This window comes from Propithecus coquereli, unplaced genomic scaffold (genome assembly GCF_000956105.1).
Source record: "Propithecus coquereli isolate 6110/MARCELLA unplaced genomic scaffold, Pcoq_1.0 Scaffold5, whole genome shotgun sequence".
Lineage (NCBI taxonomy): Eukaryota > Metazoa > Chordata > Mammalia > Primates > Indriidae > Propithecus > Propithecus coquereli.
The window spans coordinates 8,054,390-8,081,061 of record NW_012150840.1 but is presented as its reverse complement, the minus strand read 5'-3'; the positions used below and the strand labels follow the sequence as shown (position 1 = coordinate 8,081,061).

General features: G+C 49.5%; 1 protein-coding gene across 1 annotated transcript in view; it reads left to right on the top strand.

The window, feature by feature from the left end:
* The first annotated feature begins 24,104 nt into the window (after positions 1 to 24,104).
* Positions 24,105 to 26,672, top strand: part of PLEK2 (pleckstrin 2) — a 21,773-nt gene continuing 19,205 nt past the window's right edge. The window contains exon 1 of the mRNA XM_012656190.1: positions 24,105 to 24,213. Within this exon, the coding sequence (XP_012511644.1) occupies positions 24,172 to 24,213 (42 nt within the window). The 5' untranslated portion in view covers positions 24,105 to 24,171. The remainder of the gene's footprint in view (positions 24,214 to 26,672) is intronic.

Sequence of the window (26,672 nt, the reverse complement as noted above, 5' to 3'; positions counted from 1 at the left end):
AAGACCAGCCTGAGCACAAGCGAGACCCTGTCTCTACAAAAAAATAGAAAAATTAGCCAGGCATGGTGGTGTGTACCTATAGTTCCAGCCGCTGGAGAGGCTAAGGCAGGAGGATTGCTGGAGCCCAGCAGTTTGAGGTTGCAGTGAGCTATGATGATGTCACTGCACTCTAGCCTGGGCGACAGAGTGAGACTCTATCTCAAAAAAAAAAAAAAAGGCTAACTCATTTAAGTGTCACAATAACCCTATGAGTTAGGCACAATTTTTATCCCCTGAACAAGGCATTTTGAGAAAAGGAGGGAGACTTCAGGGAAATTAGGGATGAGACAAAACATCTTGGGGCCAGAGCATCCTGTCCTGGGAGCTGTTGCCAATGTGGCTCGCAGAGGCCTTGGGGAGCTGTTCTGGAGGAGCTGGGCTGGGAGCGAGGGTCCTAGCCTGGGAGCCCTAGGCCCTGGGAGTACAAGGCCCCAAATGGCAAACTGGCTCCTTTTATTATCTCTTAGCCCTGACTCTTGACTCACTGGGCTCAACCACAGAGTAACCACATATAAAAGTGGGGTTTTATAGGCGGACAGAGAAGGAACATAAGATAATGACTTTCTTGACTTTGGAATCAGCACAAGCCTAAAGACCAGCAAACCTGTCCCGTTTCCCATTCTTTGTACCCCTCCCACCCGCCGGTCTTCTCCACTGTGGTGAATGGTACCGCCCATCTTTGGATTGCTGACACGGGAAATCTGGGGTTCAGCCTCGACTCCTCCCTCTTCCTCACTCCAGCCCACCAGGAAGTCCTCTAGACACTACCGCCCAAATCCATCTCAAATCCTCCAACTTCTCTCTCCCGCACTCCACCAGCAAGTCCAAGCCAGCATCCTTTCTCACATGGACACTGCAGGGGCTCCTACGTGATTCCCTTCCTCCCATGTCGGCCCCGACGGCCTATTCTCAGACCCGCAGCCAAAGTGATTTCTGAACATTTAAATCAGATCGTGTCTCTTGCTTAAAATCCTCCAGTGATTTCCCATTAGGCTCAGACAACAATTGAAATCCCTTAACTTAGTCGCCTGATCTGGCCCCTGCCCAGCCCCCAGCCCCGACCATCTCATGCTACAGGCCTTGCCTCTCACTCACTGAACCCCAACCCCAGTGAACCTGAGGTTCCTTGAACACACCAAGCTCTCTCCTCTGCAGGCCATTCCCTGAGCCTAATGCTCTTCCCTGCCAGCAGCTCCCTGCCACCCAGGCTCAGCTCTGAGAGCCCTTCCCTGACCATCCTATCCAAAGCAGAGTCCCACCAAATTTTTATCACTGTTTATTTCCTTTGAGCGCTCATTACAATTTGATCACGTCACTGTGACATTTGGCTTACTTGTTTATTTTTTGCCTCCTGCCCTGGATTGTAACTTCCATGAGGGCAGGGTCACGTCCGTCTATTTGTGATTGCAGTGCTGGGGCTCAGAAACCAATACCCCAAAATATGGCACTTTGACGTGCTGAACTAAAGCAGCAGCTACAAGGTCTCTCTGACCTTCTCTCCATACCTGTGTCTCAGTCCTCTGTGTCTCCCAAAGCACAGGATGTTGTTCTCTTAAGTTCCTTATCTGCCTAAAGTCTGAACCTGCCAAAAAAGAAAATAATCACCCCTGGTTCCTTCCCTGAGTGTTCATTCACCGAATTCATACCACAGGAAGAAAGATAGACGTCTGTCAACAAACCTGGACAGACTTTTGTCACAAACCATTGTCTACTCTGTGGGCCCAACAGACTTTGTCCCAGGCCACTGTATGTCCTTCAAGCCCACTGAATTCCCCTAAAAATCATTCATTAGCCCCCTGAAGTCATCCACACATCCCCGTCTCCCTTCCCCTAAGAAGGAGGGTAAATGAGCATCTGCGCTCTGTTGGGATATTGGGTAATCACTCTGCGATTCTCCCTGTGTGCACATTAATGCATTTTTATGCCTTTTCTCCATTTAATCTTTTGTGAGTTGGTTTTTCAGCGAAACTTCTGAGTATGAAGGAGTTTTCCCCTCACCCCTATAGTAGCTTCCTAGCATGGCGTTTGGCACATAATAGACACTCCAGAAGTACTTTGGGATGAAAGACGAAAGGTCCACCACGCAACTCACAACAGGACCCCAGCCCTCTGCCAGGTGTCTTCTCTGCCCTTTCTCTCCTCTGCTCTCTCTCCAGAGGGCAGGTCACTGCGCAAAGGCCTGGGAAAGTGTTGAATCTGCTTTCTGGGATGTATCTCATCCCTCGGGAAGGACATGGGAAAGGGCTGAAGGTGGCAGTGAGATTATAGGGGGCTGGATGGAGGCTGGGAGCAGAGTGACAGTTCCCAAGTGCCACTCTGGTGACCTGAAGGAACTCTTTCCTGAGTATGGTCTCCCTCATGGGAAAGGGGCTCCCCCTGCTGGACTACGCAAGGCTGCTGGAGACTGGGTACCACCTAGAGGGGGCCACTGTGCGGTAACCAGGAAGGGGTGAGAGCCGGGATTTCAGGGCCAGGAAGAGACCAGCTGGTTTGCAAGGAGTTTGTATTCTCCCTCAGGGACCCAGAGCGCTAAGAATAAAATCTTGGGTGTGTTGCTGGGCTTGGCCTGGCCACCCCAGTATCCCTCGGCTACTCCACCGTAGAGAGGATGCTCCTCTCTCACGCAGGCGCCTACTGGCCTGGCGTCCTGGGTATTTGCTTAGCCTTCTTGGGGGTGGTTGGCCAACGTTGGCTGGACAGTAGTATCTTGTGACACCCACAGGTCCTGGCAAGAAGCCCCGAGGCTCCGGGCAAGAATGGATCTCCAGGTTCCAGGAAAGAGGCTGCTGTGGGAAGCAGAGCGATGGTGGCATTTCTGTGCCTCCAGGATCGGCCCTCAGGGAAGTAAGCCCTCTGGCAGCCAGAGAAGCTCCAAAATGCATTAGCAGCACATCCCATCAGACCTGTCTCCCCTCTCCATCCTGAAAAGGAAATACTCAGCAGCCTCCAGTCGCCAGGAAGCTGCCTGCTAAGCTCTTTCCCCCCCCTTATTTGGTACAAAAATATGTGGTCAATGAACTGTCCTGATGAGAGGACTACACCCCCATACGGTGGCCAAGGACAGAGTGGGGTGATGCTTATGGGATACAAGGCCTTGGACAGAACCCAAGGCAGACAGGGCCTGTTAGTCACCAGGACTGGGGTGCCAAGGGAGAGAAAGGGAAGGGGTAATATCCAGGCAGGGCTGGCTTGAGGCAAGAGTCCTGGAGGTTCTTTGTAGGTGTTCTGTTAACTGTTCCAGTGACCTTCCCAGGAGTTTGATAAATAAATGGAAACTATGACCATGATAAATTTTAAAAACAATTTATAGAACAAAGAACAACATTATGAATATCCAATGACTTTAGTCACTACGTCCTGTTGTGGCCACTGCCCTGTGGGCATCTCACACATGTGTCATTGCTGCCTGTTATGGTTTGAATGCTTCCTCCAAAACTCAAGTTGAAACTTAATCCCCAATGTGGCAGTATTGAGAGGTGGGGCCTTTAAGAGGTGGTTGGATCCTGAGGGCTCTGCCCTCGTGAATGGATTAATGGATTATCTTGGGAGTGGAACTGGTGGCTTTGTAAGAAGAGGAAGAGAGACATGAGCTAGCATGTTAAGAGGCTCAGCACCCTTGCCACGAGATGCCCTGTGCCATCTCAGGACACTACAGAGAGTCCCTACCAGCAAGAAGCCCCTTGGCCTTGGACCTCCCAGCCTCCATAACTGTGGGAAATAAATTCCTTTTCTCTATAAATTATCCCATTCAGATATTCTATTATAAGCAACATAAAATGGACTAAGACACTGTCAGTAGGGTTTGGTTCTCTCTGTAATAATCACTATTCCCTTTTCTCACTTCTGTACATGGATAGGTCTGTTACTTGAAACTCTCGTTAGTACCTCACATGTTCTCATGGTCTGTGGTTTGCTTAGTCTAGTGGCTCTCAGTCTTCAGTGCAGTAATGAGTCATCTGGCTGCTTGATAAAATGACTATTCCTAGGCTCCCTTCAGGGATTCTATTTTACCAGGTTCCAAATGTGGCCCCAAATCTGCATGTCTACGAGCATTCCAGGTGATTTTAATGTCCTCAGACCCCGCTTTGAGAAACACTGACTTAGAAATCATTGTGCAAGTGGTTAGTTTATAATTTTTTTCTATTAACACTGCAAGGAATACTTTATAGAAATGACTTTTTTTTACATTATTTTCTTTTGCTACTTCCTTAGAAGTATGATTATGGAATCAAAGGATAGGAACTGTTTTGTAGGTTTTGCTTAAATTAGTATCCAGGGAATTTGAATAATTAAACATTAAGTTTTATCATTTAAATTGATTTTTTATAACAATATAAAAGTTGTTCCCATTGCAAGTTCAAGATTCATAGTGGGGCTGCTCATTTTCTATGCAAAGTTTTGTGTGTAAACTCTCCATTTTATTTGACTACTTCTCAAAAAGGAACAGGATACTGGCCTTCTAGGGTGGATCAGTTCTTTAGCTATTTTGGATAGAAAGCTTTATTTGCCACATATATCTCTCCCTCTTCTGTGGCTTTTATTTTTGTGTTTGTTTTATTACATTCTGTGGCACAAAAAGGCTTTTAAAAACACATTTGGATCTGTCCATCCTGTCTCTGATCTCTATTTGGTTGATAGTCAAAATGTTTTTTCCTCATCACAGTAGAAACACATTTGCCTTTCCATTTCCTTCTCTGGCTTTTTATGACCCATTTGAAATGTACTGTAGTACACGGTGTGAAAAATATGGATATAAGCTAATTCTGATCCATCCTGATGTCCTCCCATTTGGATGGTAGTTGTTAAATAGTGGCTCTTTCTTGTAACATTCTGTTGATGCTTATTCATCTTTTATCAACTCCTTAAATAACTGGAATCTGTTTCTGTAGAGTGAGTCTATTCTATTCCCCTGGCCAAATTTTCTTGTCTTTACCCCAATAAAATATAGCAATGACTGGTTAAATTCACCATCAAGTTTCTTTTCCCCCCGAAAATTTTTATATTTTGCCCATTTACACTCCAGATGAGTTTTTACTATTTTTTAAATTATATGATTTATCTCTTTTTTTTTTGAGACAGAATCTTGCTCCGATGCCCAGACTAGAGTGCCGTGGTGTCAGCCTACCTCACAGCAACCTCAAACTCCTGGGCTCAAACGATCCTCCTGCCTCAGCCTCCCGAGTATGTGGGACTACAGGCATGCACCACCAAACTCAGCTAATTTTTTTTTTCTATTTTTAGTAGAGACAAGGGTCTCACTCCTGCTCAGCTGGTCTCGAACTCCTGAGCTCAAGCAATTCTCCCACCTGGGCCTCCCAGAGTACTAGGTTTACAGGCATGAGCCACTGTACCAGGCCTCATTTTGTCTTTAATTTATGTACCGTTCTAGTCTTGACTCTATTTAGACTTCACAATTGGGATCACGATCTCTTTATTCCTTCCTATTTTCCTTTATTCCTTCCACTTTAAACTTTTCTTTGAAAAAATATCATTTATTCCAAGTCAAATTAATTCCCAACTATTTCCTTCCCCCAACGGCCCCCTCGCCTTTTTTTTGGTCATTCTTGTGAATAGCTTTTGCGGCTACTTTTTTGCTCCTGAGCTTGGTAGCGAAGGAATGAATAATTACTCGAAACACAGTGTTTAGACAGGACAGGACAGGAGAGGAGAGGCCAAAATCTGAAGGAGAAAATGGCATCCTTAGCTAAGTTCCTTCCCATATTTATTTCCAAGGACACGTGCAAAGGGTCAGGGCCATTTGTTAATTTCTTTAACAACTTCCATACAGGTCAGCTGTTTTCAGCTGACTTTAAACAGCAGACAAGCAACTTCAGGCAGGCGTTTTCACCTGACCTTTTATTCACCTTGCTCACGTTCTTTCCATCCATCTCCTTTCTTTCCATATTGGTCAGCTGTTTTCAGCTGACCTTTGCACTCAACAAACAAGCGGCTTCATGCAGGCATTTTCACCTGACGCCTCATTCACCTTGCTCACGCTCTTTCCATCCATCCATCCATCCTTTCTTCTAGGCCCAGCCCCTACAAATAGCCAGGCTTCTATCTCCCTTTTCTCTTCCCTCTGTCCTGTTCTTATCCTCATGCTCACTGCAATACAAGTATTTTGACCCAAAGATCATGCAGCTAAAATGATACACTCCTGGCCACCTCCAGGTCCAGCATGCGCTGTTTCTTGAAGTCAGCCAGCAGCGGTCTGCCAGCTGCTCTGCGGGTCCCTCGCTTTGCCTTACTTCCTTTTCCTTCCCCTCCCTGTAAGATGGGCACACTTTCCTGAGTTGGGACATTGCTGGTTAAGGAAGACTCCTTGTTCTGGAAGTGCCATCCTTATTTACTGAAGAAAACAGGAAAACAGCACTAGGTTAAATGGTGTCCCCTCAAAATTCATGTTCACCGAGAATCTCACAACGTGACTTTATTTGGAAATAGGATCTTTGCAGACATGATTAGGTAAAACGGGGTCATACCTAGATTAGGGTGGCCCTAAATCCAATAACTGGTGTCTTTATAAAGGAGAAAACAAAGACACACACACCGAGGGAGCACAGCATTGACAACAGAGGCAGATATTGGAGTGATATGTCTACAAATCCAGGAACACCGAGAGTTGCCGGCAACCACCAGGAGCTAGCACAGAGGCCAGGAACAGGTTCTCCCTTACAGCTTCCAGAAGGAACCAACCCTGCCAACACCTTGATTTCAGACTTCTGTCCTCCTAAACTGTGAGAGAATAAATTTCTATTGATTCAAGCCACCCAGCTTGTGTTAATTTGTCATGGCAGCCCTAGGACACTAGTCCACATGGGATCTTCTGTCTCGCCTGAAAGCTTCCCTGCTGCTGACTTTTAATTGTAAGATTATCTAAAACACAGAGAAGTGTCCTTGTAAACCTGCCCAAGAGCAGAGAATGAACAGTCCGCTCTGGAATGTAAATACTCAAGAAATGATGAAATTTTTCCTGTTTCCTGACCAACCGCAAGTTTCTCTTTGTAGAAGGCGAACTATTTATGGCACATTCCAGGTTCTGAGAACCCGGAGCTCTTTGGCTAAGGGAGACAATGCAGCATAATTCAAAGGCTTCAGAAGTTGGGCTCTGACCACCAGCGTCTAAATCTTGGCTCTGCCGATTTTTAGATGCTTGACTCTAAGCAGGTCACTTAACCTCTTGAAGCTGGATTTGCTGTCTATAAATGGAGCCAATAAAAATTTAGGGCCAACATATCTTAGAAAGTTCTTGCTGGGGTCCCATGAGATAACTTACAGGAACACATTGTTTAAGCTATAAAGTATTGGGTGGTTATTACCAGTAGATAGTGGCTACTGGTGGGGCAGGAGGGGCACACACTTTTCACTGTATCCGTTTCTGTTCCATGTGACAGTTCTACATATGTATTGAAAATAATATATTAAAAACATTTTAACACACAATGAAGAGGAAAAAGTAAATGAAAGTATATGCCCTGGTTCCAACATCACCCAAAGAAGACACCTAGAGTGTGGGCACTGATTGCCCCCGACATGAACCTCTGTCCCCTTCTCCCACCCCAGTTTCCTATGGGGGAGCTTCTGGGACACAATCCAGCTCACACCTCCCAAATGCTTTTTTCCTGCTCTAGTTAGCCCAGATTTTGGAACTAGAATTGGCTGTTCAGCCCTGCCTTGGATTTTCCATTGTTTGGTTTACCTTTCTCAAATCTAGAGAGAATAGGGGCCCTCTTGCCAGGTGGTTGGAGCACCAGTAAGACTGCCTGCAGAGACAAGGGTGTATTTGGGAAGCCGGTTTCCCTTGCACACTTTGAGGCCTATACTCATACCAAAGGCATAGCAAGAAGGGACTGCTTTGACCGCAGAGTCCCCAAGGGCTCAGAATGGGAAGCTGAGCTTTGTGGTCCACATAACGTGGCTCTCTTTGCCCCCAGTGACGAGCAGGCCCGCCCAAGTCCTGAGGTCTCTGGGCCTCCTCCACTGAGTCAATGTCCTGGGCAGTGTCTCAGACTTGCGCCAGCCCACGCACTGGCCGGCTGACTGCCAAGGCTCCACTCCTCAGGTGCTGTCACCACCTGCCGCCTCCAGATCTCCATCCCCTGATAGCGTCAGCTCAGATCCATGTGACACTCCACTCAGTCCTTCTCTGCCAGCAGAGAAAGGCCTCCCTCTTCTTCCTTCCCTGGGGTAAAGGGTTTATAGCAAAGTCACATGAACCCCAGTGGGAAGGCTCCTTCCGCTTTACCAGAAAGCCCCCTCGTCGAGAGCACTCGGACATTCCAGGGGACCAGGCAGGCATCCAGCACAGGCTTGCATCACAGCCACTTTGGCCACCAGGCCAGAATCCTTCCTCAGTTACAGCCAGGTATTTTTCCCTCCCTGGGTCCTGATGTTATTCCTATAACCTACTCTTCCCCAGCCCTGACTCTATGTAGATGTAATAAAAGAGGTTGCCAAAAGTCCACCTGGCTTCTGCAAACCAAAGCCTGTCTCTCTCCAGCGGGTTCTCTACAGCCCAGGAGCGGTGGGGTGGAGCTTCAGAGTCTGTAGGAGCAGCCTGGCAGATACCTACTTCTAAAGGAAGGAGGGCCAGGCCCTCAAGCCTAAGGCTGAAAGGAAAGGGCAGTGCTGAGTAGGCCAAGGGTCTGTCCCTGACTGAGTCCTAGTGAGGGAGGAGGTTGTGAGCACAGATCCAAAATGCAGTTTTGCTCGTTCTCTGAAGACACAGTGTGTGGACTGGTTAGAAGCCCAGCTGAAGGGTCACACTGCCTGAGTTTGAATCTTGGCTTCCACTTACCAGCTGTGTGACCTTGGTCAAAGTACTTAACCTCTCTGGACCTCAAATTCCTCATTTGTGAAACAGGTGTGATAATAATAATAGTTGTCCCCTACTGGGTTGTTGTGAAGAGTAAATGTATATACGTACTCAGAAAAGTGTCAGGCATATGATAAGTGGCTGTAAGTATTGACTGTGAATATTACTAAGATCTTAGGGAGCAAGATACAGCTTTGGGCTTGGTACACGGAGGACATCCTGGTGAGTGAGACAGCTCCTCTGACGTGCTAGAAGCAGTCGAGGTGTCCCCACACTGACTGTGAAGGGGCGTATGTGAAGGCTAAAAAGGCATTTCCGAGCTCCTGTAAGACACTTCCTGGGGTATCTCGGAAATGTGTTCAAGAGACTTTTGGGGATGGTCTCTGAATAGTGCAGAGTAGGCCAGAAAAATACCGTGTCCTACAGATACTATAAGCCCCCAGCGCAGGGGCCGGAGGAGAGTAAGTTTACACACCCTTAGGAGGGATCAAATCCTCTCAGGTCCGAGTACCCCTGGACATTGTTATCTGCTGTTGGCTCCTAGGAGTTTCTCAGGTTAGCCAATCTTTCGGCAGAGCCCAGGGGAAGGAGACCTAAGTCCTAGAACGAGCTGCTGCGGGACAGCAGTTGGGGGTGGCCCTGGGCGACAGACAGGAATTTCTGCCCCAGTGTTTGGGGTGTAGTGTGGGGATTCCAGAGAGCGAGGGGGAAAGCCCCCGGCAAAGGTGGCGGGCTTCAACTTCGCCTCAGAGCCCCTGTGCCCGGCATTGGCAGCATTTTCACGGCCACAGGGCTGCCGTCTTTCCTCGTGGACCAAGGCACCTTACTGCCCGTGACCGTCTCAACCTCGTGGGACTTGGCTGCCCCCTAGTGGCCACTGAGCAGAGGTTCTCTTAAAGTGACACCACGATGATTTTATAATAGTGTTTGGATAATGCTTTCAGTTATAAGGGACTGTCACAGATATTATAGTGTAGCTTTTCTACCTGAGTATGCCACCTGCCATCCCATAGTCATCAGCCACCTCGAGCATCCCCTCTCCCCACCACGGCACAGTGCACCCCAGCCACGTCCCACATCCGCCTTCCCGATTCCTTTGGTCCCTCTAGTTTTTCCCAATGGGCCAAGGAAAGGGTCCTGGAGCCTGGAGAAGCCTGGAGAAGCCTGGAGAAGTCTGGAGAAGGCTGAGAGGACGGGGTGAGGTCTGGCTCCTCGGGGCCTGGGGCCTTGCTCAGTTTCTCTTAAAACCGGACATCATCCTCACTGTCTCCGCAAAACCGGCACACGGTCTGCCCTCTCTGCTGCAGCTGAAGGCAATCACACTGGCCGTTGTGTTTTAAGAGGATACTGATTGTCCCCATAGTGAGGGGGCAGGGACAGTGAAACCTCAACAGGGCAAGTTACAGAGCGTCCCGTACCTTCAAAGTTCTCACAGCCGCGGTCCCTGGTCTTTGATTGCTAGCTCCCTTTGCTGAGATCATCGTGGAAAACCCCAAGGTGAAGCCCAAATCCTCTCCCTTTCTCAACAACCAGGCCAGAGATCCTGTCAGACCCAACGATATTCTTCTTTGTATGGAGAATGTCTTAGGGACTGTTGTTCTGATTCTCTCTCCAAAGGAAAAGGTAATCTGAGAGTCATACTGAATATTTTAAATGTTAGATATTGAGTTTGTTTTGGGTTTTGATGTCTTTAGTAAACCACTTAGGGATGTTTTGTTTCAGGTGGTGTAGACCAGCTATGAAAATGTTTTCATCCCTAGTATTAGCTACTAGTTATTAGTTACTGTTGGAAACGACCCAGACAAGACAAAGCAGTTGAGCCAGTTGGGATGATGTCCTTCCTTAAGGTACAGAGAGGGGAGACCTGCCTCCCAGGGACCAACCTCAGGGAGGAGGGAAGCGGGTGGGGAGAACTGGGCTGCCCTCATGGGCAAGAGCTGGGGCCAGACAACTCTGAACCCACTTCCAGGCACAGGGTGGGCATGTCATTGTTGACCCTGTGGGCTTCCTCCCCTACCCATGGAAGTCTCAGCAGGAACCATGCTCAGACAGGACATGACCCAAGGCGAGGGAGAATGCCAGATGCTGAGACATGGACAACGGGAGGGAAAATGGGGTGGGACAGGGGACTGGGTCCACTTCCTTCTTTCTTTACCACTAATATTTTAGCCTCCCTTCCCCTTTTTTAAAAAAGTTCCTGGTGTTGAGCATTCAATTCCATTTGACCATATGGGCGGGAAGAAGGTGGATTTAAAATCTTTGAATTCCTCCAACTATTGCAGGAGCCATCAGCAACACCCATCCCAGGGCTCACTTGTCCTTGGACGCTTCTGGGTAGGGTGGCAGCCACACACTCACCCTAGCTGGAAGGAGACAGTGTCCACTGAGATGGAAGAAGCATGGGGGGCTTAACGGAAGAAGCTGCACTGGCACAAACCTCGGGCTCCACACCCTTCCCTTCTCTGCACTTCCCTCCCAGCTGTGCTGATATTTGCCACAACTCTCTCCTGTCTTTTCTGACTTACCACTTCCTCTTTCCTGTGCTTTGGGCACCCTGATGCCCACTTTCCCTCCACGTTCCCCAGTTTGGCCATGGACACGGCCCCTCCCCACCTCTAACTCCTGGGGCCTTCAGAGCTCACTCTTCTGCCAGCACCGCGGGTGCCCAGACTGTGCTGGGGCCGGGGAAGCAGAGCCCTAAAACACAGTGTCTGTTACAGACAGGCTGGCCTGGGGGCGTAGAGGGCAGGGGTGGTCACAGGTAAAAAAGTAATCATAAAATCATGTTGTAAGTACTTCCCATAGGCTTCTACGGATGGCCACTTAATTTTTTTAATTCAATCTTGAGGACAAATGGCCTCTCCCAACCCCTTCTTGTCCCTTTCCTTCTGCCCGAGACATTGTTTTGAGAGAATGTGACAAACACACTGATGATGACGGAGCAGAAAAATGCAAAAAGCCTGGGTTTTGATGGCAGCGCGGTGCCACTGAATTGACCCTGGAATCGCTTACCTCTAGACTTCTCTTTAAGTGAATAACGATATCTCTCTTGGGGTTAAGCCTCTGTCGGCTCCTTGCAGCCAAAGCATTCAAACTGATACACATTTGCTTCCATATATGAGAGAAGTTAGGGAGGATTTGGGGATGGACGAATCACAGTTCTGGTGATTAGTCTGGGAAGGCCAACTTCTCTGTGGAAGGGGACAGAAAGTCCTGTGGTAAATGGACCCACTTCACCTTTATTCGTGTAACTTATTCAGCTGACGTCTGTGGTGGGGCACCCAGGCACCAGGCATCGCAGTGAGTTGTGTGGCTAAAATTAAGAGCAAACCCACTCATGGTCGCAGTCTCAGGAAGCTCAGCGTCCAGTGAGGGAGCAGGACGCTACCCCAACAGCAATCCTAGCGAGCACGTCAAACACTGGGCTGAGCAGACGAAGGACAGGTGCAGACGCTGTGAGAACACACAATGCACGTGATGTAACGCCTGGGAGCCAGAAAGGCCTCCATGAGACAGGGCCCTTTAACCTGGGCACTGAGGGAGGAGGAAGAGGGGTGAAGTAGGCAGACGCTCCCCAGGGCTGGGAGTAGAGGGCAGAGGCCTGCAAAGACCCTAGGACAGGAGGGAACCAAGGCAGCGGGAGAGCCCAGAGAGGAGCAGCCTGGAGTTGAAACTGGTTGAAAAGGTTGTCTCCGGTGCCTCCCCCAAATCTATTCTTCCCGGTTCCCACCCCTCCCTGCTTCGCTCATCCCACACTGCCCCCAGGAACCCTGTGTCCTCAAGGCCCTTTGACTGAAGTTCTCCCCTTCCGGGGTTCCACCCAGACTTGCCTTCCCCGTCCTCCAAACGACCCTCCCCCTTTTCCTCAGAGGGACTAGAGAACAGTATCTTAAACAGAGAGAAAAACCAGCCTATGGTTGGTAGCATTCAGACAGCAAGCAAAGGATCTTAGGCAGGAGGAGGGCCCTGGGCATCATACCTCCCACACAGCAGCCTCCTTGCCTCCCCCCTCTTCTCTGCTGGGAGGTGTCTGTGGGGGGGCAGTCACTCTCTTTCTCTCCTAGATACACCACTAACTCTCTTCACCTGCTGAACTCAGAGGGCTCCTTACCCCAGTTTCTCTAAGCAGCAGTGCCCTGGGCTGTGTGGCAGGGCTGGACCACCCTCCCGTGAACTGACTTAAAAAAGTCTAAGGATTCCTCGAGTTAGAGCAGCTATTAAAAAAAAAAAAAAAAAAGAGGGCTGGTGCACAGTGGCCCACGCCTGTAATCCTAGCACCCTGGGAGGCAGAAGCAGGAGGATTGCTTGAGGTCAGGAGTTTGAGACCAGCCTGAGCAAGAGTGAGACCCCATCTCTACAAAAAAAAAAAAAAAAATAGAAAAATTAGCCGGGCATGGTGGCACACGCCTGTAGTCCCAGCTACTTGGGAGGCTGAGGTGGGAGGATCATTTGAACTCAGGAGTTTGAGGTTGCTGTGAGCTAGGCTGACGCCACAGCACTCTACCAGGGCAACAGAGCAAGACTCTGTCTCAAAAAACAAAGTCTAAGGAGAGGCTGTGGGGCCCACTGGGGGAGCCCAGCTTTGGAATCAGACAGCTCTGGGGGTGAGGTCAAACCATGGCCTGCAGCCTGACCTGGGGCCACCACGTAGCTTCTCCGAGCTCCAGTTGCCCAATCTGCAAAATGGGAGTAAGATTATTTTCTTTACGGAGTTGCTGTGACGATTATAAATAAAAATGTATAAATGATGGACAAAGATGAGGTCTTTAAACCTGAGCTAGGGCTCAAGCACAATATCTAGTGTCCAGGAATTATCAATCCAATCTCAATTTCAAATATTTTACCTATTCATCCATTCCCATCTATCTGGCCGCGAGTCCTGGTTTTCAATTTGGAAAGCTCGATGATCCCCATTGGTCTAGAGCTATGTTGTCTAATTTGCTAGCCACTGGCCACATGTAGCTGAATTTTAATTAAAACAATATTTAAACTTCAGTTCCTCACACTAGCCACATTTTAGTGCACAATAGCATTAGCGGTATTAGACAGAGTAGATATAGAACATTTCCATAAACAGAGAAGGTTTTATTGGACAGCACTGGCTTACAGAAAAGGGCTCAAAGGGCCAGGTGTAAATAGGAGATCTATTTGTTTTACTTGTTATCCCACTCCTGGGCCAAGACACAGACTCGGACCAGCTGGCAGTTAGAGAAGCCCTGGGAGGCTGGCCTAAGTGTATGTGTGTGCCGGCACGTGCAACAGTACAGGTGCGTGTGAGTGTGCTCGCATGTAAGCATGTGCCTGTGCACATATGTACAGGTGGCAGCCAGGCCAGGGCTCCAGCCTTCGAGCCTTCTAGATGAGATCGGCCACATTCACCACTTGCAGAGCTGGACCTGGTATGAGCCCTAGGTTTCAGAGGTCCTGAACCCGCCCTATCTGACCTCCCACACCTGTGGTTGTTTAAGCCACCTAGTCTATGGTATTTTATTACAGCAGCCCCAGCTGACTAAGATGGGGGGTAAACAAATGGGCTTCCCAGGGAGTTTGTGCCAGGCCTGACCTGGGCGGTTCCATACCAGGTCTGCACTCACAGAGCACCTCTGCATCTCTCACTCTCAGGGATTTCATTCTCTCAAGTTGTTCCTGGTCATGGGGGATATACGAACTGTTCTCCACCAGGCCTACTTCCCAGAGATCTAGGCATCATAGATGATAGACTTCCTTCCACGTCCACTTCCAAGAGCCAGCAATGTCCTGAGGAGGCCACCCCAGGGCACCCTAGAGCCTTTCAGTTCTGCAGGGCCAGGCAGATCCCTGGAATTGTGCTGCCCTCTGGAAGCCTCTGTCTCCTGCATTCATTCTTCCAGTCAGTCCTGCCTTCCACTCAGAAGTCCTTGGGGCACCGGGCCTCTGTGCTGGTCTGCTCCGTGGGAGGTCATCTCCATAGAACGAAATACACTATTTCAGTGCATCTCACAGGTTCAGAGCCTGGGGTTTGGAATGAGACCTAAACAACCTTGGCAAGTTACTTAACCTGTTTCTTCACCTGCAGGTGTGAAGAATAACAGCACCTACCTCACAGAGCTGTTGGGATTAAGGGACAATTTAGCACGGTGCCCCAAGTATGCCAGCTATTGTTGCTATTATTGATGTTAAGCTATGGTGACACAGAGGGCTGAGCCTCACTCTGTCTAGGAGTGCTGGAGGTGGCTTTCCCATGTGGGTCTGAGGTGGTCTGAGGGACAAGCAGGATGATGCTGGAGAGGGAAGTGGGAAGGACCATCCTGGGTATAGGCCTCACTCAGCCCTTGAGGCAGCCTGCCTCAGTTGGACATCTGGACTGACCGTTCATTTCTCCCTTCCTATGCCAACCACAAGTCACCTTGAGGGGAAAGAGGGAGGGAGGGAAGGGGAGGCCATGCTCTGGCCTCTGGTTTGGGGTGGCCACAAATCTGAGGGCTGGATAGTTCATTACAACCTCTGGACATAGCGCCTCCCCCTGGAAAAATGCAATTAGGGGTCAAGGCCACTGGAAGGAGACGTCACGTCACTACTGTAGCATGGAACACCCTGACGTGGGATAGGAAGAGCTGATCTGGTTCTCTGAATAACCTCAGAAATCCACTGCCAACCTTCTTATCCTAATAATGACAACGAAAATAGTAATAGTGGCAATAATTTTTAAAACCCATAATTTTTCTATTATCAATTTTCTTCCCGCTACAGCAATAACTTACTCATTCAGAATTCAATATGTGGCAACCTCACTCATGTGCAAAACAAAGCACAGAATCAGAAATCAGGCGAACAAGAAGAAGCCTGGAGAAGCTGAGTTTTGCATTCTTTTATGTGCTAGTCAGCCTGGTTCGGCCACAGAGGCGACAGGGGAGAGGCTCCAGAAAACAAAGTGTGCTACGCTCACAAGTCCTAGGTACAGGAGGCACAGCCCACCATGCAGGGCCACACGGGAAAGACACCAGGGTGGTCGGGAGGCAGGAGCCAGGGGAAAGCATTAGGTCAGAGCTTCACTGGGGCTTCTGGGGGAAAGGCGGGGCGGGGTAAACAGTTCTGGATTGGCTAGTTTGAATAATTTCAGGGGGCTCTAAGCTATAGGGGTGGTCCCTAGTTGCCTGGCACCTGGCCCTGGGATTATTAAGACAGAGAAATATTGTCTCCTGGGGTGTATGGGCCAGATAGAAAAGGGATGGCTCAGGATTGGTTAGTTTATATATCAAAAGCATGTTCCCAGCTGAGCCCTTGCTTTTTCTAAGAATTGGCTAGCCCCTGGGAGAGGCAGTCTCTCCACAGCTAGAGGCTTTTTAAGATGTCAAGATATTATAATAGACAGAAAATAAAAAAAATGCTCATGACTGACTGTATACCAGTCAGATGCCATTTATTCTTGTTTTTTTTTTAGACAAAGTCTTGCTCTGTTGCTTGGGCTAGAGTGCCGTAGCGTCAGCCTAGCTCACAGCTACCTCAAACTCCTGGGCTCAAGCCATCCTCCTGCCTCAGCCTCCCGAGTAGCTGGGACTACAGGCATGTACCACCATGCCCGGCTAATTTTTTTTATATATATATATATATATATATTTTTTTTTTAATATATGTATTTTTTTAGTTGTCCAGATCATTTCTTTCTGTTTTTTAGTAGAGACGGGGGTCTATGCTCTTGCTCAGGTTGGTCTCAAACTCCTGACCTTGAGTGATCCACCCTCCTCGGCCTCCCAGAGTGCTAGGATTACAGGCGTGAGCCACCTCGCCCGGCCAAAATTTGCACTAATTTTTAACCAGGGCCCCTGCACTTTCATTTTGCACCAGGACCTGCAAGGTATGTGACTGGTCCTGGGTTCAAGGTATCCCTGTTGGTGGAGCTGAGTAACTTGCCCAACGTCAAGTTCATCTAAATCCTTAGCACTCAAGGTGTGGTCCCTGACCAATAGCATCAGCCTCATCCCAGACCCTGTTAGAAATGCAGAGTCCCAGGCCTGGCACAGACCTCCAGAGTCAGATCTGCACTTTATCAAGATCTGATCCAGAGTCTGTTCTCCCAATCACTGTTTGCTATTTTATTCTATTTCTGCATTTACCGAAAACACATTCTTCATTGCACAGGAAAAGACCCCAATTTCAGATCTTCAAGTGAGAGAGATTCACCTTTACCCTACTGTGGAAGCTGAGCAAGGCCCCAAATCTCAGAACAGCGTGGTTGGGCGCCCCTTGGGCAGTAAGAAGCGCCTGCAGTTGAGACATCCACCACTCTAGGCCTGACTAGGGTGCAAGATTTCAGGAGGCTGTGCTGTGCACCCTCAGGGCACCTGCACGACTGGGAGTGTGTGCCTCCTTAAATTTTGCACCCTAGGCTCCTCTCTTGGAGTCACAGCCCTGGTGAGGGTGGGATGTCTCAATTAGCTGGCTGTTGCATGCTGTTCTGCTATTTGGGGCCCTTAGAAGCCTCATGGTTCCGGCCTTTGGAATTCCTGGTTAGAATAGCTTCTGTATAGAGAACTCCAAAAAGGGGCGTCATTGCTCAGAATCAGAATTCAGTCCTCCCACCAGATCTTCCCATCTTTATTCCCAGGAAGTCCACAGTCACCTCCTACCCCTCAGGTGGGCCTCTTAGTTCACCAAGGGATGAACTATACCTTGGGGATTGTTGGGGCTGGCTTCAGCCCTCTTAATCTCCCTAGCAAACTGCTCCATCTGGCTACACAGGTGGAGCCTCCCAGGGGCAGAGCTGGGGTGTGGACTGAGGGTGCTTTGATACCAGCCTTGGAGTGCAGGCGGGAGGCCAGGCTGGAGATTGGCCAGTCACATCACCTGGGAGTGTCAGAGACTCCCTGTGTGGGAATCTGCTTCAGCAAGGGGGTGGATCTTCAGCTAGCACACAGCTGTTGTTGGAGTTGAAAGGGCCCTTTCCTAAGGAGGGCTGAGCAGCTCAGGGATTTTCCAGATCCAAGGTTCCCAGAGCCAACTGAGCTTCAGAACCACCTTAAAATGAGGATGCCCCAACCCAAGAATCAGAATCTCCTGGGAATGGACATGGTCCCTGCTACCATTCCACGAAATAGAAAAAAGCGCTTGCTCTGGGCACACGCAATCCTGCTGGGATGTGGTTTGGCAAACAGGATGTTTAAGTGGAGAAAAATCCCCCTTTCTTTTGAGGAGTGCAGCCCTGTGCTGGGGCGGCACTGCCTTGGATTGTGGAACATGGACTGCACTTCCCGCCCCGTTTGCCTTCTTAGCGGGTCCCTTCTGTGCAGTAAGCAACCTGCACTGTTGTGAGTGGTGGCCCCGGGTGGGGCTGGTACAAGCTCTGCAGGTGGTTTTGATGACCCATCAGGTGGGAGCCTCTGAGGCCTGGAGAGCACATGGGACCAGAGGGATACTCGGGGGTCAGTATGTGACACCACAGCCACCCTTTCCTATGTGAGGGTTCCTCAGATATCCCCAGGCCAATGCTCTGGCCTTTTCTCTTTTTAACCCATTCAAAATAAGCAAAAGGAAAGCCTGCCTTCCCAGAACAACATCTAGGGAAGGGAGCGAAGGAGGGGAAGGAGACGGGGGATGGGAGTCAGGGAGGGGCCCTTATCTACATCCACCAGGTTCAGCCCTGCCGCCTGCACAGCTGAGTCATGTGGGCGTCCTGCTCCACCCCAGCCCTGGGGCCCAGACATCTGCCAAGGGGCATTTCCCCTTCCAGGCTGGGTTCTGGGGAGGTAGGGAAGCGGGGAGCCTGGGCTCTCATCCCCAGCACAGGCTCGCTGAGCACCCTGGACGGTGACAACCCTCTCAAGGTGTTCCAGCTTTTTCAGTGGAACGGGGAGGTGGGTTTCAGGCTGTTAATGAGAGGGAGAGGGCACCCAGCCCTCCAGGTCAGCGAGATGTTCCAAGCCATGTAGTCCTTCTGGCATTTCCCTGTAGCCTCATGGCATGAGGAGGCAGCTGGATGGAGAAGTGAGCGTATCGGTCAGCTTTCACTAAGTTACAGTATGTGAACCCCAACCCACCGCCACCAAGTCACCGTGTTCCCAACAACAGAGGCTGACTTCTCACTCACGCTGGCCGCAGCTTCTTCCCAAGTTGTCTTCATTCCTGGACTCAACGTCAGCAGCAGCCACCGTCTGGGCCACGCTGGGCTTGAGGCACAGGGGAAACAACATGGTGGTACCAGGCAATGGTGCCTACAGCTTCCGCCAGGATGTGCAGCTGACATTCCATCGTTCAAAGCAAGTCACAGGATCGCACCTGAGTGGATGGGACTGGGAAGAATAATTCTATCACAGTGATAAGGCAATGAATAATTGGGAACAACAATGCAATCTACTGCAGTGGGCCCCTGCATCAGGCTGAAAGGATTCCTTCACAGGAAGAGAGAACATGGTTTAGCCATGGGAGACAGTGTGGAGTAGTGGAAAGAACAACGCTTGGAACCAGGCAGGCCTGGATTTCTGTTGTAGCTGCTTTTTCCACTCCTGAGCTCGGTAGTGAAGGAAACGAATAATCACTCGAAACACATAGTGTTTAGAGAGAAGGGGAGAGACCAAAATCTGAAGGAGAAAATGGCCTCCTCAGCTAAGTTCCTCCCCGTGTTTATTTCCAAGGACATGTGCAAAGGGTCAGGGCCGTTTGCTAATTTCTTTAACAACTTCCATACAGGTCAGCTGTTTTCAGCTGACCTTTGCATACAGCAAACAAACGACTTTGGGCTGGTGTTTTCGCCTGACCCTTCTTTCACCTTGCTCAAGTTCTTTCCATCCATCCATCCATCCTTTCTTTCCAGGCCCAGCCCCTACAAATTTCAACTTGGACTTAGCCATATACTAGCACTGGGATATTGGCTGTTGTTTCACTTCTCTGAATCTTCATTTCCATCTACAGAATGGGCATAATACCTAATTCACAGGGCAATTTTGAGGATCAGTGAGATAGTATATCTTATGTCTTTGGCACATAGTAGGAACACAGTAATATGAACACCTTTCTCCACTCCCTACCCAGCTTTAGCATTTTATCCGTAACTCTGGAGGTACTTGTTACCCATACTCCTCCTACTAACCTCACAAGGTTGGGCTCAAATGGAATTGAGAGAATCTATCGTGGCTTACTGTGTGCTAGGCTCTGCATTATACAATTTACTTTCATAATCTCATTTATTTTGCCCAAACAACTGTTTGAGGTAGGTACTGTTATTACCCCATATTACACATGAGGACATTAAGGATCATAGAGGATAAGTAACTTGCCATCTGTAATATAGGGTGGCAGAGGTGGGATTTGAACCCATGCTCTAGATTCTAGAACTACGCTCTAGAACAATGCTGTTCAAGAGTGGTCTGGTACTGCTCTATGATGCGAGAGGAACAGAAATTGAGAGTAAGCGCTTGGAAGCTTTATAGCAGCTGTACATTGCCACAATGTTCAAGCTCACGGTCCATGGCCTTGTTTCACTGAACAGAGTATAGACCAGTTTCAGTGATGTACAGGTCTCGGTTAGTTGCTTGTGGCAGAGGCTGTTTTATAGTCATGCACAGTAGGACCACCGAATTGTCCAGGTCTCAGGGAAGAGACAAACCCGGACTTCACCACAGGTAGTTTGAGAAGCACTGCTTTCGAACACTGCTTTGCGCAGTGGTGCACCTGCCCTGTGAACCACAGTGTCCCAGGAGATGCTGCTGTCAACGAAAACGATGCCTTGTTTACACTGCCGTGTGAGGCCTGGGGGCAGGGTCTGTGTATTGCCCCACAGCCTTGTTTGTACACAGGACATACTAGGTACAAGTATGCTCTGAATGCATGAATGGATGGATGGATGAATGAATTTATATTTCTGCTTTAACAGGGCAACTTGCTGGATGGTCTTGGGCAAAGCCATGAATTAGGTAAAATTTCTCTTTAGTCTTTTCCTGCCTGCACTTCTAGCTCCTCTCTCCTCTCCCCCTTTTTTTTTTGCCTCTCCCCAAGCTTTAAAGCGCCTCCAGGGTGCTCTCCTGGCTGCCCCAAACCCCACACACCCTCCTTTCCCTGAGAGTGATGCCCTCCTCTGGGACTTCCACTGCCGCCTTCCCCAGCAGCTTCCCAGTTCTCAGTCTCTTCCAGGGGAAGCATCTGGCTGTCCCCAGAGAGCAGGGCTCAACCCTGACTGAGATAACAGAGCTTACGCAAGTGGGGATGGTCTCTGCTGGTTCTGATAAAATCAGCAAAGGTTTCTAAAAATGCTGTACTTAATGCTGGTGTGAAGGCTGTGAGACCAACATTGTCATACACAGCTGGTGGGGACATCATGTGGTACATTTCTAGAAATTGGTTTTGTGATATGTATCAAGAATTTAAAAAATTTATGCCCTTTAACCTAAAATTATACTTTAGACATGTAATTGAAATAATCAGAGATGTGGAGAAATGTTTATGTGAAGAGATATTTATCATAGCATTATTTACACAGTGAAAAAGGAAATGCAACCTAAATAGCAATGATTTAAATACATTATGACACAGTCATGATGAGATCTTATGCAGTCATTAAAACTGTGTTTTTGAATTATTTTTAATAATCTGATAAGATGCTTATTAGCCATAAATGGAAAAAGGCAGAGTTCACAATTTTTAAATAAAATTTAATAAAAATTATGTACATATAAAAATACTGATTATTGTCTGAATGGTAGGATTTGGGTGGTTTTATCCTTTTTGGTATTTTATAAATTTTCTATAATAAGCACAAATTTATTCTTATGTTCAGAAAAAACAAACATTTTGTGAAGTCTCTAGGCCTGCACAGCTATCTTCTCACTGCAGGATGCTCCAATGCAGGTCCCTGCTGGGAGCAGTTCCCCTGTGTTTGCCAGGAGCCAGCCTTGAAGTATGTAGTTCTGTTAACCTGTATTCTGGTCCTGGCTTTGCCACCAACTGGCTGCAGGACCTTGGACAAGTCATTTTATTTCTCTGGGCCTTGGGAGTCCTCATTTATAAAATGAAGTGCCTGGATTGGATAATCTTTAGGGGTTAGATTCTGATTCTGTGATTCTGATAAACTCATTGAATTAGGTTTTCACTGTGAATAAGGCTCCATGATTTACCCTTCTCTACTGTTTGTATCTTAAACAAGGGATTCTTATCTAAAGCTAAAGGAGTGACTCTCTAACAGTGGAATTTCACATAGGGCTCTGAATAACTTACACCCAAACACTGACCTAATAGCTTTCTATAGTTCACATACCTTAGGCATTATCTGGCCCTTCATGACAAAAAGAGGGTAGGGCTGAGAGGGTCAGCCTCCAGCCCTGAGAGGGAGGAGAGGTGTCTGTCTGCAAGAGCAAGACAAGTTCCTGGATCTGGAGCTTCCTTCCCTTTCCTGCCTCCTTTCCCCAATCTCAGCTGTTCATTGCTGTCTGCTTCCTTGTGTCTCCATCTTCTTCTCTGTGGTTGAGTTGGGCTTATGTCATTGTGGTTCCCTGGTGGGCTGGTGGCTCAGTCACCACAGCCTGGGGAAGGAGGTGGTGTGACTCATGTCCCAAGTCCAGTGAGTCAGCTAGGGTGGGTTGGACCAGGGGCTTCCCCAGGACAGGAAGCAGGTTCTAGGTGTGCCTTAGCTCTCTCCTAGTAGGGGTACCACCAGGAGAGAGGACCAACCTTTTCTCCCTTTCCCATTTCTATGAACTCATTCAGGAACCCCTCTTGCCAAAGCAATGTCACCTCTTCTAAGCCCCAGAGAGTTGTGGCTGGGTAGAGCCAAGATAGCCTCTGTGAGGAAGGAAATGAACAGACCATAGTTGGAACCAAAGAGGATTAGAACTTTCCAGCCCAGCCTCCCGGGTCCTGGGTTTGAGGCCAGCCACGTTTCAGAGCTGGGACAACTCCTTTGAGAAGCAGTACATTTGCAATGCCGTGGAGCTGTGTGATCGTGGGCAAGTTATTTAACTGCTTGGAGTTTCAGTTTCCTTGGCTGGAAAAATGAGACAGTAAACTCACCTCATGGGGTTGCTGTGCATTAAATAAAACCTGGCACCTACATAGGCTTGGCATCAGAAGGTGCGGAGTCAGTGTTCATTCTGAAAGCGAATGGAAGCCCCATTGTTTTTGGACTTGCTGGGAGGTCTGAATGCCAGCTGGTGCAGAAGGCTAGAGTGGGTCATTACCTGGCAAACCCCTGTCAGGTTTCCTTGGGGTGAGAGGTGGGGGTAGGGGAATGTATGTCCATTACTGCAGCGGCAGCAGTGTGGCCTGAGCCCCAGTGCGGGGGGTACCCGGGGTGGTTTGGGAGTGGGCTTCATTCAGGCTGGTTCTGAAAGGCACTCCTGGACTTGCATAGCTGGGGGCACCTTCTTCCGTTTCTAGAGCCTTCTCTTCCCTTCAAGGCCTCTGAAGGCCAATCCCCTGCCTGGTAAGGAGTCCTGAGCGGACTGTTCGCACTGGAGTGCAAATAAAGAACGTGTGTGACTGTGTCCTAAGGATTCCTAGACAGAATCAGGATTACTGTAGTGATGTTTCCTTTTGTTTCGGGCTCCAATGTGGCCTGGTTAGGTGCGGTTGTTGATCCTGTCTTTATTTAAAATGTTGATATTTTGTTCATCATACATTTTTTGGCATTAATTTTGATTTTTAAAAAATATTGCATTAAAATATTGTTTATCTAGGTTACTGAGTTTCCTGCCACCTCCTTAAATTTTGTGCCTAATGATGGAATTTTGGGCTCTATCTTTATTTTTGGAGGGGGTGTACTACTGGGAGAGAGGCCCCTGCAGACTGTGTCTGTCTCCTTAAACCTGTGACATTCCCCTTAACGGGAACTTTTCTTTGCCCCCACCAGAGGCCAGGATACAGTTCCCAGTCCAGCTACACCCCCATCGACTCTCCCGTCCCCACTTCCATGGAGCTCAGGGACAGCTCCAAATCCTCGAAATGCTTTCATTTGCGTTTAATTCGATAAGCATTAATCAAGGGAATAGGCAAAGTGCCAGGCAAGCACTTGGCTCAGGCTGGGGGCGGAGGAAGCTGGGCAGAGACTGGAACAGTAAGGGGCAGGGCGCACCTGGACGGAGCTCGCTGCCCAGTCGGAGAGAGCGGGGCGGGGTCGGCAGACTCTGTACTCTGAGGACTACCCGGGCCCTGGAGCACCTTCAGGTGGAAACGTCACTTCAGAAATCCAGACCTGCTCTGACTTCCTGCCCGGGAGGCCCCGAGGCCTCCGGCTCTGGACACGCGCCAGGGAGGCGTCGGAGCCGCTTCCTGGGCGCCGTGGGCGCGGGCTGCGCGGGCGCGGAGAAGCCGGGCGAGCGGGGACGGCGCACCTGGGGAGGCCGGGCGCGGGCGACATGGAGGACGGCGTGCTCAAGGAGGGCTTCCTGGTCAAGAGGGTGAGTGCGCCCGAGCCGCGGGACATTGCCCCGGGTGGGGACGCGCCGCCGCGTCTCGCCGGAGCCTGGCTGGACACGCGCCCTGCAGCCCCGGCCCCGAGGGCGGGATCCGGCTGCCTGGGCCCCCGCCGGGCGGAGCTGCGTGTCCGTGGGGACAGCGGGGTGGACAGTGGTTGGACACTGGAACGGAGCGGGAGCCAAGCTTTAGACAGAAGAGAGGGGCCGCGGCACAGGCGAGGATGAGAATCCCGCTCGTTTAGCGCGGTTTGGGACCCGGGCAGGTGCCGAAGTGGATGTCTCAATTAAAACAACTTATTAAAATATTATGACTAGCATAATGTTCACATATAATTTTTTTTAAATAACATAGGTATGCGAGGAAGGTGGAATGCTGTGCTCTTTAAGCACTTACTGTTTTCCAGTCCTGGACATGGTCTCGTTTAATCCTCCCTGCAGTCCTGGGGTCAGCAGTACCACATTACCCTCCTTTCGCCAAGAGGGAAAACACAGCTCAGAGAGGTTAAGTAACCTGCTCAGGGTCACCGAGGGTGGTGGAGCCAGGATCAAACCCACTTAGGTTGACCCAAACCTTTTCCTGTCTACCCAGTGCCATGCAGGGCGGGTAGTTATCACTCTGCTACAGATGGAGAAAACAGGATCAGATGAAGTAGCTTGCTCAGAGCTCCAGAGCTAGTCATAGCTGGAACTAGAACCCCATGTTCTGACCCCCATCCTCAGCCGTGCAGCCATTCGGCCAAGGGCCCCACAGTAAGCAAGATTCCAAACAAAAATAGGATGCCTGGGGTCTAGGTAGAAAGTGAACGAGAGAGCAGCTGCAAGAGGAAGTTTGATATTTAAAAATTATTTTTAATTTTAGCACTGATGTGAACACTAAACATTTATGCTAACATAATAGCATAGCATGCAGATATATGCCTCTGGGGCTGAGACTTTTGGCTCTTCTGCTGAGTTTACAGCTTTGGGAGGGGGATGGTGAGGGAGGAAGAGGCTGTCCCACGCATTGCCTGCCCTGGTGGCCTTCCCTGGTGGCCAGATGAGCACTATCTGCCCTGAAGTCTCAAATCACTTTCATGTCCCCACATAATGTGTCCCCATTATGTTGCCCATTATTTGATACAGGAGAGCAGGTGTGTTGTTTGCTCAAAACTGTGAACAAGGAAGGTAGAAGGCTGATGCCGGATCAAGGGTCAGACTGGGTACAAGCAGTACAAAATGCCACACCCACTTCACGCCACTGTGACTGAAGTGATAGGCTGGTCCCTCAGGGTATGTGGAGGTGGCTGCACCTCAGAGAGACAGGCTGTGTCTCACACTTTACTGTGAGGTGAGGGAGAGTGTGAATTGGGGGGAGGTTGGTGGGCACTGCAGGGGGGTGGAGTTAACACTGGGCACACCCTGCAGAGGGGCCTTTGTTACCCTGCTCCTTTGGGGATTACCTCGCACGGTTCCCCACCCCTGCGGCCATGCACAGAGTCAAAGGAGCGCCAAAGGGAGAGCCACAGAGCTCGCGGGATATTGCCGGGAGAAGGGTGCGAGTTCTCTTCTGGATGGCCTGGTAGGGAAGCCAGGGTGCAGAAAAATGAGGAGAGTCAACCAGTATGGTCCCAAAAGCCCACGGAAAGGAGAGGGCTTGTCTGAAATGCCTAGAGCTCATTCCAGCCAAACCCAAAGGCCAGGATTCCCAGCCTGAGTCTGAGGCCAGCGGAAGCCTCACCCCTTCCTGCAGGGTGAGTGATGTGGCCCCAGTGAGGGCCCCTGCTGTAGTCCCACCTGCTGGTTAAATCAATTCCCCCACTCTCCCCCACCACCCCATATCCCCTTTCCTCCCAGGTGGCAACAGCAGTCACTGTGTCCACTGGAGAAGTTGCAGGGCTGCGGCGGCGGTGGGATACCGTAGATTTGGGAGGGTTTACAGCTCAGGTGGGGCAAGGCCCGAGCTGGAAGCCAGAGTGCAGAACAGTCATCCCCAGTCAGGGCAAGGCTGGAGACGGACAGGCAGGGGCACGATGGATTTGGCGCCGAATCCCGCCCAGACAAGAAAGAAGCAAAGCTCCAGGCAAAGTGCAAGGCGCTCGCTGGGCGGGGCCCCCGGGAAAGCGAGGGGAAGGAAGCAGGGGATGCTTTTCCGGAGAGAAGAGGCAGAAGCACTTTTAGGCATTGCTGCCGGGCTCATGTCTTAAACAACATTGCAATGGGAACGGGCTTTGGCCTAGGAATTTCACGCGTAGGACTCTATCCCAGGGAAATACTGTAAAAGCTTTATGAACAAAAAGTCATTTATGCAGTGAAAAAACTACCTATATGTCCCCTCATGTAAACAAATGATTAATTAAATTATGGTTATGCAGATGTTAAAAATGTTTATGGTATTAAAATCCAAACAGTGAAAAGATATGAGTAAAGAAAAAATACCTCCTGGCCTACAGAGGATGGCAAAA